We start from the raw sequence: 14,380 nt of genomic DNA on the forward strand, positions 1-14,380 counted from the left end.
GGGCAGGGACTGATGTGAATGGCCGAATATTCTCTGTAAAAGCGCTGCGGAATATGTGTGCGCTATATAAATAACTGGTAATAATAATAATAAATGTTACAAGGATATTCAAACGTAACGTTTACCATAAGAAATACCCCTCTTAGGAAATAAAGTGGTCTTGCTGGTTCTGCAGATGATCTGTTGTACGGTATGTAGTGATTTGTGTACTGTGTAACTTTATATAATGAAAGCAATGCTCTGATGTATGAAGATTTTGTCAGTTTTCTCTGCTGCGAGATATATTATAATTACACAGTGCATCTCACACATGGAGAGATTCCTAACATTTTTCATTAGGCTTCAGGCTAGAGGTCTGTGGTTTTGCTATGGACCATCCCTGATCTTTCACCACAAGTGGCAGGTTTATTGCATGCACACCTGCAAAAGAATTGTTTTTATGTTGTCTGTTCTAAGTAGGGTCGTGTAAACAGGAAGACAGAAGATGGTATCTTCAAACAAATAAGATTGTATTTGCTGCCTGAAGGCAGCTGTATTGTGGGTGAAAAGGACAACACATAGATAAAGGACCTGAAGCAGGATGCTCATACTGATATTGTTTCTACAGCACCTTATTGTTTACATCTTATATACAGTATATCACCAACATGCATTATACTTAAATCATTACCAAAGCACATACATGCCGACATTTGACTTCTCCTCCCCGGGAGAAGCCCAGGGGGGGAGAAGCAACTGGGAGGTGTTGGGGGCGGGGGTGGACGGAATGAGTCATTAAACCCCACCACTCACTGCAATTTGTAGCGAACAGCAATATTTAAATAAGGGGGTGGGACTAAATGATGCGATTCTCATAGAAACGTGTCATTAGGCTAAGCCCTATACTCGCCGACCCACTGGTCTAAAATAAAATTCTCCTTATTCTCCCCACTTCACTAGGAAGAGGGTCAAATTCGGGAGTAGTACCTCCCCTTCCGTGGGTGCGGGGGGGGTTACCCGAAAAACTGTGAGCCTCCCGCGACTTCTGGGAGGGTAGGCATGTATACCTAAGCAATGACTTCAATAACAAATATCTTTTTAAATATTCTTCATGCCAATTTAGTGATTGCAGCACATATTTGTAAGACAGTAATCTTCATATCACTTTTAGGACAAAATGTAATAGGGTGAGAGTTTAGAAAATGTGAGAGTTTAGCAGTAACCTCTCAACACTATTACATTGATCGACTTTTATCTTCAAAATGGGAAATCATCTGGATGTGAGTTTAAATCACTAGAGTTTTTTTGAGTGTGAAAAAATGTGAGTTTGTATGTTCTCGGACCCTATTACCTTGGGACAAGCTTGCCGATAATCTGGCTGCCTCTTCCGGGAGGAGGCAGCCTCCTCAGCACAGCGGTGGGGGGGAAGGGGGACGTGACGCTATTTTGAGGGCGGGGACAGGGAGCGTGGCCGCGCAATCGCTCATCACAGCCCCGTCCCCACTACACAATGCGAAGATTACCGGCATTGTGTACCCGGGGGCGGGGCCAAAATGATGCGATTCAGCGCAAATCGCGTCAACAGCTCCCCTGAACCAGCCACTTAAACAGGGGGTGAGCGGATGTCAGCGGGGGTATGCGGGCATGTTGTGCTGGCTGGGAGACTTGCCCGCTCTTCCGGGGGGTCGGGAGTGACACATGATTTTTGGAAGGCTCCCGACCATTCCTGGAGGGTAGGCAAGTATGCATTGGGAGAGTTTAAAAAGTGTTAACGTTCACTGCTAAACTCTCACATTTTCTAAACTCGCACCCAATTACATTTTGCCCTTAATGCATATTACTATAGTTCTGGAAAATGCCTAAGACAGACAGCAAATATATGATATTCTGTCAGATATTTCCCCATTTCACAGGAGTTGATTGTTGCAACTTTAAGCTTTGCTCATGCGGATTATAAAAATAATGCAGAGGCACTTAGACTGCATCTTTAAAAGTAGGGGGTGATCACTGGGGATGTAGTCAAGATCCCGGCGGTCAGGATGCTGATGGTCACAAAACAGACAGCAGCATCACGACGGTCAGAATCCCAACACATTCCAGCTGTAAGTATTAGGGTTAGTGGCTTAGGGTTGGGTTTAGGTGGAAGGTTAGGGTTAGGCACTAGGGGAAGGGTTAGGGTTAGGCACTAGGGGGAGGGTTAGGGTTAGGCTGTGGGACGGGAGGATTAGTGTCTGGCTGCAGGATGCTTGGGTTAGGGTTAGGATGGCTAGGGGGAGGGTTAGAGCTTTGGCAAAAAATAGCTCCATTGCATCCGACATCGACTTTGTGTCCATCTCTGAATCAGGCCCTATGTGTGGTAGCGTGTTAATGGCAGTGCCATGGTAATAGAATTATAACGTATGTCAGTTTCTTGTGTTAGCAATTGTTGGAAATAAGTAGTAGTTTTTGTTTCTACATTAAGGCTAATCAACACAACGGGAACAAATAGTATATACCCCCTGTGATTGTACAAACTTCAAGTACATACTTGTCTCAATGAATCAGCAGCTCCAGAAAGTACTCTCTATGTAAGAATTTGGATTGTGTGTTTCCTTTCCATTTGATCATTTATATGGGAACAGACATACATATAGGCCATATTCAATTAGGCTGCGAAAAGCCGTTATCGGCGATACTTTATTGCCGATGATGTCATTTTCGCATTTCTGACTTATCCCTGTATTCAATTTTTCTGACTTTTTGCCGGTGTGGAAAGTCAGTGGTTCGAACCCAGCGATAAAGTATCACCTATGAATAGGTGTCCAAAAATAGTGCAGAATTGGGGTTTTGGAGTACAAACTTAAAAAAAACACCCTACACCCCTTGGACAGTTCCCAAAAGGTAATCTGAGTTAAAAAAATTAAAAAATAAGCTCCACGGGACCCCCCAAAACAGTACTTTCGTTTTGGGGGCAAAAAAAAAAAAGTTGGGGGACAAACTTTAAAACTAGCAAAATAGACTGAGGAGGAGTCCCCAAATATGCCCCAGATATTTTTTTTGTTTGCAGGTGCTTGCGGCAGGTGGATTTTTCACTTTTTTAAAATCTTCACATTAGCAAGTTTAAAATATGCTAGTACCCATTTTCATGTATCCCAAATCTGATGGGACTACTTATTTTTCCAAAAAAAGTTGCTAAATGCTATTCTTCACCACTTTCCCTAAGATGCTAAACAGCACCTACTGAGACCATTTAAAGACCCCAAATACCTTTTGCAAGACTATTTGGCGGTACCCATAGTGAACCCCCATGTCAGAGCATCTTTTGGTGGGTGTCAGGCTGATTTCCCCAAAAATGACAGCACTTTTGGCTGATTTTATTATCGCCAGGAACGACCTGAAGACCTCTGATGACGGTGAAAAGTTCGGCAACGGACTTTTCACTTTAAATTGAATATGCCCCATAATGTTCTTGGGATTTAAAACCAAATGTTTTTATTTTTACGTAGGTTCTCTACAGCTGCATATATTTTCTCGTTACAGTAAATCTCCATGCAGAAGAGAGGTAGAACAAATGTGTCACTCAGTAACAAGTAGCTTCTTTCCTTTTTCCTTTTACTGATGTTTATAAACATGATAAGCATAAGACATGTAAGCAGAGACAACAAAGAAAATTAGGGAGATTGTCATATGCTGCCACAAAGTGTGGTTGTTGTGGTTTGTCTGATGTGGACATTGTATTGTATAGCTTCTCTGTGTAATACAGAGAGCAATATAATGATCAATATACAATATACTGTAGATAGCATTCTTTTAGTGACTATACAAAACAGTTGGTGTCTAGTGATAGATGCAATTAAACAGAGCCCTTAAATTGTGAAGTTCCTCTCTTGCAGCCAAAAGTGGTCGGGTATGCAAATTCCGCGATCACACTGTGTGGTGAAAGGACATCCTCTATGTGTTAGAGAGCGACGGCAGAGCAAATGCACTTTAGACTAAAGACGCCCACTTTTCTTTCCTAACACACATCATCTCCAAAAAGTGTATGAATAATCAGAACCATCGAGAGCCATCGGAGCTGCTCCTAGCCCTTGAGGTCGACCCTACCCCACCGCAAGCACTGCGATCACTGCAGGCTGAAATACAACCAAGTGACGTATACAATGACGCTACTTTGCTAATTATGCACACCCATAAGACGCCATTTTGACGCCCAGACACGCCTGCGTTTGCAGCACCACTCCCCCTTTCACAAGCACATTCCCCTGTTGCCACCCACAAATGGCGCTGTCACTCAAAATAGCATCCAGTCTGTGTACTACGAGCGAACAATTCCCGGACGCAATGACTGGTTCGCGCATGCGTATTTTGACGCATGTGCAAACAGGCGACAATCGCCCATAGCGTGCATCCGCAGCTTAGCATCCGGGTCTGAATCAGCTCCAAAGTCCGACCAAAGTGAGCCACAGAAATCAGGGCCAACCTACCTCAATCAAATGGAGGTTTAGAGCTTTGAGTTTGCAGTGTGGGTGTGTGTTCTATGTATGTGGGAATGGGTTATATTTCTAAGTTTAGCACTAGTTAAAAAATAAAATAAAGACATATTATTATTATTATTATTATTTAGAAAAAGTATGGAAGTCCGTTAATAATTTCTAAATTCCTACCTCCTCAGATTCTGTCAAATCTTTGAAGGGCACATTTCCAGACCTCCTCTTCCCATGTTGCCATCTCTCCCAGAATTTAGTAAATAAATATTGCTCTGTAGCACTTTGAACCCTGTGTGGGTCAATACTGTAGAAATCGTCTTGTGGAATGTCATCAATATATCTGCAATACAGGCAAACAGAACAAGAATATCATTGATGAGTTTGGATTTACCTGTTGAAAATGTCAACAGGTAAATCCACTTGTCTTGCGAGAGCTGCTGCTTTTGGTGTCATAGACAAAAGGGCCTGATGTGGTAATGTCCACAGCTACTCTGAAAGTTTTGATTGTCACATGACACAACAACATACTTGTCTACTCTCCCGGAAAGTCTGGGAGACTCCCAAATATTGGTGACCAACCTCTTAGCCACTGAAGAGAGTGGTCTGGGGACTTGATGGTGCAATTTGCATTGAATCACATCTTTAAGCCCTGCCCAGAGTGTGATTTTGCAAATGTATGAAACTGTACAACACAGGGTGAGACTTTATGACATGAATCGCATCTCCTTGTCCCCTGAATATCCCACTGTGACCTCCCCTCCAGAGATATCATGGATGGGGGGGGCATACAATGATATCCCCTGGTAAAAACAGAAAAGCATACTGGCTCTGTATACCTCCTTTAAGCAGAGGAATAATGTCTGAAACTAGGTCTGTCTATACAACCTATGATATAAATACTGTCCATTCCCTGTAAATTTGAGCTTGCACATCCTTTAATGATTGTATTGTTCAAGTTCTGGGCTGCCACTATGGAACTCTCTGGTAGGATGGGATTAATCACTCTGAACAGAAGCAAACTTTTGGTAAGTGACTCATATTTAGGTGCAAAACATCTCAAACAGTAAAGTAAAATATCATTTAAATAACATTGATATTGTTTCAGTATAGCAAATAGTATCAAACCATTAAGATTGAAGGAGACAAACAATTAAAAGAGCTGCAACAATAAAAAATGTATTAATTTAACCTCGATACATAATAGGGTACTTGTACTACTATGTGGGTGCCGCACTCAGATACGCACTTAGGGGAGTTTGCATTTGACCGGCGATCCCACTTCAACTCGAGAATGATAAAAGGACTGGTTACTCCCATGGAACCAGTCACTTTATTGCATGAGACCCTGAATCTACGGATACATTCCTCTCCTACCTTACCACTGTATGTTACTGTCCTTCTGTAATCTGCTGACACATTTTAACACATGGGGCAAGCCCCACCTGACATGCCTATCACCTCCACTTGTGCAGGAAGCAAGATAGACAGGCAGATGAATCTGTATCTGAAATGTAGAGTGCCAGAAGAAGGATAGTGTACAGCAGGGATGGGGAACCTCAGGCCCTAGGGCCATATAAGGCCCGCAGAATCATTTGGTCTGGCCCTCAGAGCTTTTTTCTGCTAGCCTCATCTGGCTAGCAGGGTGCCTAGAATGGCACTCTGTGGCCAGAATCTATACAGCAGTGCCGCCTGGAGCACCCTTAGGACTCTTCAGACGGTCACCCCGCTGCCCTTACAGCTTCCCAGTGCATCATCAGGATGCTCCGGGCATTGCTGTAATCACCAGTTATTGTGGCCACGCCCCAGTGTGATGTCACACGGAAGGGCGTCGCCTGCACCAGGCAGGTGCATAATGTTATATATATCAAAATGGCCCTCGGCAGAAAAAAGGTTTCCCACCCCTGGTGTAAGGGATAGAGAAGGCTCTTATTATAATTGGGTTGGCACTGGGGTATTCATTTAATTGTAAAGGAGGGTTATAGTCATGTTATGGTTTGTGGGATATATACATTTATTAGTGGGGAAAATGTATTTGATGGTGGAGGTGTTTAATGTAAAAGTGGGGTCAGGATAGTGCTTATAAGTTTATTGTAAAGTGATGGGACATTTTATTATTTAATGTTGGGTGTTGTGAGGCTTTGAGTCCTTTAGGAGAAAAGTACTATATAAATAAAATTATTATTATTATTATTATTATTCATTTAATGTGGAGATGAGTTTTGGGGAGAAGAACTGCTGTTTACTAAAATATTAATTGAAAACGAATTATTTAATTTCAGGGTAGTTTATTTAATGTGAATATTAATCATCTAATACCAGGACTATATGGGTGACAAATAGGTGTATTTAATAAATGTGAATGCTATTCATTTAATGACAGGCTGTTTATTGGGAAACAGAACTATTTTTTAAACATGAATACTAATTATTTAATGTTGGATCTTTGAGTGGTATAGGTGTAATTAATAAATGTAAACATTATGCATTTTACGTGTCTGTTGTTGGGAGAGAGTCATCAATATTAAACATAGGTTCTATTGCTATAACATTGGGGCTGGTCGTTGGACAAGAGTCCTAGAGGGTTCATTGGTTCATTCCCTAATAGACTTTTCATATGTAATGTACTGTACCTATGCTTTTTCCAAACATGACCCCAATATTTCAGTAGCCAGACAAGCAGCATCTATGCGACTGCACTGACCTGATCCATATGCTCATGGAAATAATGGTAATCATTATCAGCGGATATTTGCATGAGACCTTTACAGATGTGTCCTCATATATTGTGGCTCTAGTCACAGCAAACAGGCATCTTTGTTGCAGCATGTAAAACTTGCAGCTAGGCTGTGGGTCGGCTCGCTAGAACGCAAGGGGGTCCACAGCATGCAATACACAGCTTAACCGCTAGGTGGCCAGTGCTCCACCAATGAAAACTACAGTACTGTATACAATAGCAGTGGATGGAGATGGTACTACAGTATAGCAAGTCCAATCCTGTATGCACAGTGTAAACAGTTGCAGATGTAAACATGCAGTACACTTTTCTAATGCACCTAAGTGCAAGATCCTGGATAATAAATAGGTAAATGAGGGTGTCTGGGGGAGTTTTTATTTAATCTTTTTTCTCTACGGTACAGTATGCGTGTACTGTGATCTGTTTCAAAATTTTTTTTTTACCACTGTTTAGCTTAGACAGGTGTCCATTATATATTTGTTATATTTTAAATATTAATTTTAATTATTAATTTTCTTATATATACTGTACAACTGCTAAATAAATACAGTATACTGCATTCGCTTGCGATAATTTCAGCAATGATTTGTGAAATTTTTGGAAACTGTGTGCGGCAATTTCAGATTGATGATACACTCCCTACGGACACCATAATAATATGAAGGGTACGATGTCCGACAATTTACAATTAAGCTTAGAAGGGTGGGTCACATTTTGTTTTCCCTCTTCTTCTTATCATCATCATCATCATTTATTTTTAATTTCCTTTATTTTTCTAGCTATTATTTTTTTAAAAATCTTTATTTACTGCACTGTATAGGTTGTGCGACAGTTTTCACAATGACATACAACATTTTTAAGCAATGTGCGACAACAGTACAGACATTCTCCATAGAAATGAACTTGCCTGCAACAATTTAAAGAACTACAATATGTGCTACAATTTCTGAATGGTAGCAGGTGCCATGCTCTTATTATTATTATTATTATTATTTATTTTACATTTATAATTTGCTTATATACAACATACAGAGGCTGAATAAATGTGATATGTGTGTGACAATTGCAACAATTGGAAAAATGCCTAAAATATACAGTACTCACTAGAAATAGGTCGACAATTTACAATTAATTTTAGTAGAGGGACCCAAATAAAATGTTTATTTCAGTATTAGTCTTATCATCATCATTTAAAAAAATATATATTTATTTTAACATTTTTATTTTATGCAATGTACAGTGTGTGCCACAATTTCAGCAATGATATACATTTTTTAAGAGATGTGTGGCAATTTCTGAGTGAAAGTTGAACACACCACGGACATTCTCCCTAGAATTGAACTTGGGATCTGTGACAATTTACATAACTACAATATGAGAAACAATTTCTGAATTGCAGCTATTATTATTATTATTTATTATTAATAATAATTAATAATGCTTATTATTAATATTTTTTTATATACAACATACAGCGGCTGAATTATGTGTGTGACAATTGCAGAAATAATCTGCCTATAAGACACTCCCAAGAAATGAAAGGGTGTCCTGAGACAATTTACAATACATTGTGCAACAATTTACTATTAAGCTTAGGAGGAGACTTTATTATTATTATTATTATTATTATTATATATTACTATTATTTATTTTTAATATTTTAATTATGAATTATATATGTATTTTCTTAAATACACTAAACAGTTGCTAAATTAGTGTACTTTATGTCCAACAATTTCGCAATGATATGCAGGATTTTTTTAAGTGACGTGTAACAATTCCTGAGCATATGTTGAACACACTACATAAAATATATTGTCCATATAAAACTTTTGCCTCTTCTGTGTGTGTGTATCTTGTCAATTTTTTTTTTTTTACAGGTGGACTACAGGTACCAGTGGGACCTTGATGCCCAAGCATGCTGCAACTTGTGATTCGACAAGTGCTATCCAGCCCTGGCAGGCTGCTGGGACCAGTAGTTCACCTGTACAAAACCAATTTACTATTATAAAATCACATTACCTCTGTACCCACTGTCACCAGGGTATGGAGTACCCTGGTGATGGTGGATACAGAGGTAATGTGAAGGTAATGCCCTCTATGGTTCCATTAGTCCTTGTTGGTCAAGCCTAGTGCTGGTTCCATTAGTCCTTGTTGGTCAAGCCTAGTGCTGGTAAAAAGAAAAGCAGAGGACCCCCCTGGCAGTTTTTACCCCGATTTTTCACATACCAGCCTAGACACAATAGCTAGGGCTGGATAAGCTTAGAGGGGGGAATCCTATTTTTTTTTTTACTAAGCTTAACAGTACACTGTATCATATAATAAAATTGTCACATATCTCCCGCTGTACATCGTATATAAGAAACAAATAATGAAACAATTATTATTATTACTATAACCTTATGTTTAAAATTCATTGGTCCATTTGTTTGTTTGTCCGGTTATGCATTCAGACAACCCTGCACCTATTGGGATGAAACCAATGCGAGATGGTCCAGTTGGATCCTGGCCAGGTTTTAGGTGAGTTAAGGTCCCGGTCGGACCTCCAGTTGGTGTACGCTGGGCAGAACTTTAACCCAGGGAGCCTGTTCTGATCCTTCCACTGGATGGATTTGGATGAAAACTTCACAGAATGGTAACATTGGATCCCAGAAGACATGGGTTGAGGTCACAGTCGGACCTCCCGTTGGTGTATGCTGGGGCAGAACTTTGACCCGGGGAGCATGTTCTGGGCCTTCCACTGGATGGATTTGGATGAAAACTTCACAGAGGGGTGGCAATTGGTCTGGGATGCCTAACTTAATAACTTGAAGATTTAAACCAGGGCAACGCCAGGGACTTTAGCTAATAATTAATAATAATAATAATAATAATATTAATAATAATACCAACAATTTTTTAAAATAGTAGGATCCTTCCGTTTAAGCTTACCCAGCCCTAGCTCTTGTGCCTAGGCGAGTATGGGATAAATCAAGGTAAAAAAAATGGTGTGGGGTCCCCTGGTTTTCTTTACCGTCCATCTCTGAATCAAGGCCATAGCACGTAATTCTTCCTACACTACCATAACACATCCACACTGTATGACCAATCCCAGTTGCAGGTCTGTGCATGTGCACTAAAGAAAAATGCAAACTGTGACAAAAAAAGCATCAAATTGCGTTTACGTCTCAATACGAATAAAGACCTGCAAGTCTAACACAGAGGCAGCATACAGAGAGCTGCAACAGTCTTTTTTAGAGACTGTTTGAAAGTGAATTGGAGGGAGGGGTCATGTATGGTAAAGGCTTAATGTAGGTGAAATTTTTCTTTAACTTACAAAATAGATTGTTAGGAGGATGTATATTGCAGCATTTTTTGTTTATTTTGAAGTATAATTAAGTCTAACAAATTTAATAACCTTTGAAACTTTTAAAAAATGGCATTTACCTGTTACAGTTTTCCATCTCTCCTTTCAGGTTATCTTCAAATTCTTTTAGCTCTTCCTGTAGATCCCTGTATTACAAAGAGTAAATATGAAAAACAGAAAATACATCACATTTATACATACTTGAATACACAAACAAAATGTCCACCCGCCTTTATCACATTTCTTTTTCCTGTAATGTAGGCATACCAATATTTCTGGTAGGAGGCTGCATATTGTTTTATGGAAAAGGTTTTTTGGGAGGTTTATATATAAAAGCAACAATTACAATATCTTGTTTATTGTGAGTGTGACATATTTTATAAAACGATAATATGCTAGATGTCGTTTTTATTTTTTTCTGTGTACGTGTAATTTAAGACTGAGTGAAGGCTATTAAGTAGTGTCAGTCTTTTTTAAAGTATAATGATGAGCCTGAACAACAAGTGATCATATTGTAAGAGCAATACCCTGGGGGCTTTCGCTCTGTTTCTATTTATTGGTGTATATAATGTTATAATCCTTGCATATATGCAGATTGTGCTATCATTCTAAATTGTGGTGCGACACTTCCTACACCACTTGTGTGAAGGAGTGATATATGCCATATTACCCAATTACCAATATTACCCAATTTTATCTCTTTCTTTATATGAAGTATATATATATTTATCCAAGAGAAAGATCTAAGGAGGACGATCATCTGAAATCCTCAATTGTGTTGATTGTATTGTGTTGAACAGCGGTGCATACTTAATATTGATCCCAGCTTCTTTCAATTTGTTATTTTTATTGGTTTTCTTTGGTAATTACCACTGCAATCAAAGTGGACCATATATATAGAGCTCTGATGAAACCGTTTTTCAACGTTTTTACTAATAGGCAGGGCTCGTGTCGAGATGATACATGTGTTCCCTAAGGCACCGCCTCCTCTGTGTGAGAACGTCAGTTGCATTAATACACAGATCGCGCCATCATGCACCACCCCTCTACACTTGCCCAAAGGGCAAGTGGCAAGATAGATTCAAAAGTTGCAAGTATACACTGTTATCGACTGCTGGAGTCTCATTTGTCACTAATTTAAAGTAGGGGTGTGCAGCGGCCACTTTTCGTGTTTTGTGTTTTGGTTTTGGATCTGGATCTTTCTTCGTGTTTTGGATCTGGATTGGTTTTGCCAAAACCACCCTTCCGTGTTTTGGGTTCTGGGTTTTGTGTTTTGGATCTGTATTTTTTTTTTAAAAAGCATAAAAACAGCTAAAATCACAGAATTTGTTGGTTTCTCTGCTCCTATGCTATTATTAACCTCAATAACCTTAATTTCCACTCATTTCCAGTCTATTCTGAACACCTCACACCTCACAATAGTGTTTTCATGTCCAAAAGGTTGCACCGAGGTAGCTGGATGACTATGCTAAGCGACACGAGTGGGCGGCACAAACACGTGACCCATCTAGGAGTGACACTGCAGTGGCAGACAGGATGGCAGTTAGAAAAACTAGGCCCCAAACTGTACATAATGCAAATAAAAAAAAGAAGTGCAAGATGGAATTGTCCTTGGGCCCTCCCACCCACCCTTATGTTGTATAAACAGGACATGCACACTTTAACAAATCAATCATTTCAGCGCCAGGGTCTGCCACACAACTGTGGCTGAAATGATTGGTTCGTTTGGGCCCCCACAAAACAAGCTGGCAATTAATGTGTCCCTGCACAAACTGGCTCTACGGAGGCAAGATGTCATCCTCATCCTCCTCATCCACCGATTCCTCACCCTCTTCAGTGTGTACATCCTCATCCTCACAAAGTATTAACTCGTCCCCACTTGAATCCACCACCACAGGTCCCTCTGTACCTTCTGGAGGCTGGTCTCCCTGGAAGAGCTGATAATTCATTTTGATGAACATCATCTTCTCCACATTCTGTGGAAGCAACCTCCTACGCCTTTCGCTGACAAGGTTCCCGGCTGCACTAAACACTCTTTCGGAGTACACACTGGAGGGGGGGCAACTCAGGTAAAATAGAGCCAGCTTGTACAGGGGCCTCCAAATTGCCTCTTTTTCCTGCCAGTACAGGTATGGACTGTCTGACATGCCTACTTGGATGCTGTCACCGATGTAATCCTCCACCATTCTGTCAATGGTGACAGTATCATATGCAGTGACAGTAGACATGTCAGAAATTGTTGCCAGGTCCTTCAGTCCGGACCAGATGTCCAAACTTGGTCCTGCCTGCCCTGCATCACCGCCAGCGGGTTGCTTAGGATACCTAAGTTTTTTCCTGGCAGCCCCAGTTGCGGGAGAAAATGAAGAAGGAGCCGTTGACGTGTCACGTTCCGCTTCAGCTGACAGTGTGTTCACCAGCAGGTCTTTGCACCTCTGCAGGCTTGTGTCGGCCGGAAAGAGAGACACCACATAGGCTTTAAACCTAGGATCAAGCACGGTGGCCAAAATGTAGTGGTCTGATTTCAACAGATTGACCACCCTGGAATCCTGGCAAAGCGAATGAAGGGCTTCATCCACAAGTCCCACATGCCGAGCGGAATCGCTCCGTCTTAGCTCCTCCTTCACTTTCTCCAGCTGCTTCTGCAAAAGCCTGATGAGGGGAATGACCTGACTCAAGCTGGCTGTGTCTGAACTGACTTCACGTGTGGCAAGTTCGAAGGGCTGGAGAACCTTGCACAACACGGAAATCATTCTCCACTGCGCTTGAGTCAGGTGCATACCCCCTCCTTTGCCTATGTCATAGGTGGATGTATAGGCTTGTATGGCCTTTTGCTGCTCCTCCATCCTCTGAAGCATATAGAGGGTTGAGTTCCACCGCGTCACAACCTCTTGCTTCAGGTGATGGCGGGGCAGGTTCAAGAGTGTTTGCTGGCGCTCCAGTCTTCGGCACGCAGTCGCTGAATGGCGAAAGTGGCCAGAAATTTTTCGGGCCACCCAAAGCGTCTCCTGCACGCCCCTGTCGCTTTTCAGAAAATTCTGCACCACCAAGTTTATTGTGTGAGCAAAACATGGGACGTGCTGGAATTTGCCCAGATGTAATGCCCGCACAATATTGGTGGCGTTGTCAGATATCACAAATCCCCAGGAGAGTCTAAGTGGGGTAAGCCACTGGGCGATGATTTCCCTCAGTTTCTCTAAGAGGTTGTCGGCGGTGTGCCTCTTACTGAAACCGGTGATACACAGCGTAGCCTGCCTTGTAACGAGCTGGCGTTTCTGAGATGCTGCTACTGGTGACGCTGCTGCTGTTGCTGCGTAAGGTGATACATCTACCCAGTGGGCTGTCACAGTCATATAGTCCTTAGTGTGCCCTGTTCCACTTGTCCACATGTCCGTGGTTAAGTGGACATTGTGTACAACGGCATTTTTCAGGACACTGAGGACACTTTTTCTGACGTTTCTGTACAGTCTCGGTATCGCCTGCCTAGTGAAGTGGAATCTAGACGGGATTTGGAACCGGGGACACACTACCTCCATCAATTGTCTAAATCCCACTGCACTAATGGCGGATACCGGACGCACGTCTAACATCAACATAGCAGTCAAGGCCTCAGTTATACGTTTTGCTTCAGGATGACTGCTGTCGTACTTCATCCTCCTCGCTAAGGACTGTTGGAGGGTCAATTGTTTAGTAAAAGTAGTGGTGTTCCTACTTCCTCTCTGGGATGATGAACGACTCCCAGCAGCAGCAACAGCAGCAGCGGCAGCAGTAGGCGTAGCAATGCAGGATCCTCCAGAGGAATCCCGGATAGGAGAGTCAGTCATGCCAGTGACATGGCCTGCAGGACTACTTCCGATC

General features: G+C 41.4%; 1 protein-coding gene across 1 annotated transcript in view; it reads right to left on the reverse strand.

Annotated features, from left to right (window-relative positions):
- The window catches only part of LOC148529145 (uncharacterized), a 146,742-nt gene that overhangs the window by 30,162 nt on the left and 102,200 nt on the right, over positions 1–14,380 (reverse strand). Inside the window, exons 8-9 of the mRNA XM_088468890.1 lie at positions 10,606–10,671; positions 4,623–4,785 (exon numbers count right to left, since the gene is read on the reverse strand). Coding sequence (XP_088325016.1) covers positions 4,623–4,785; positions 10,606–10,671 — 229 coding nt within the window. The remainder of the gene's footprint in view (positions 1–4,622; positions 4,786–10,605; positions 10,672–14,380) is intronic.

This window comes from Taudactylus pleione, unplaced genomic scaffold (genome assembly GCF_031769625.1).
Source record: "Taudactylus pleione unplaced genomic scaffold, aTauple2 ptg000086l, whole genome shotgun sequence".
NCBI classification, from domain to species: domain Eukaryota; kingdom Metazoa; phylum Chordata; class Amphibia; order Anura; family Myobatrachidae; genus Taudactylus; species Taudactylus pleione.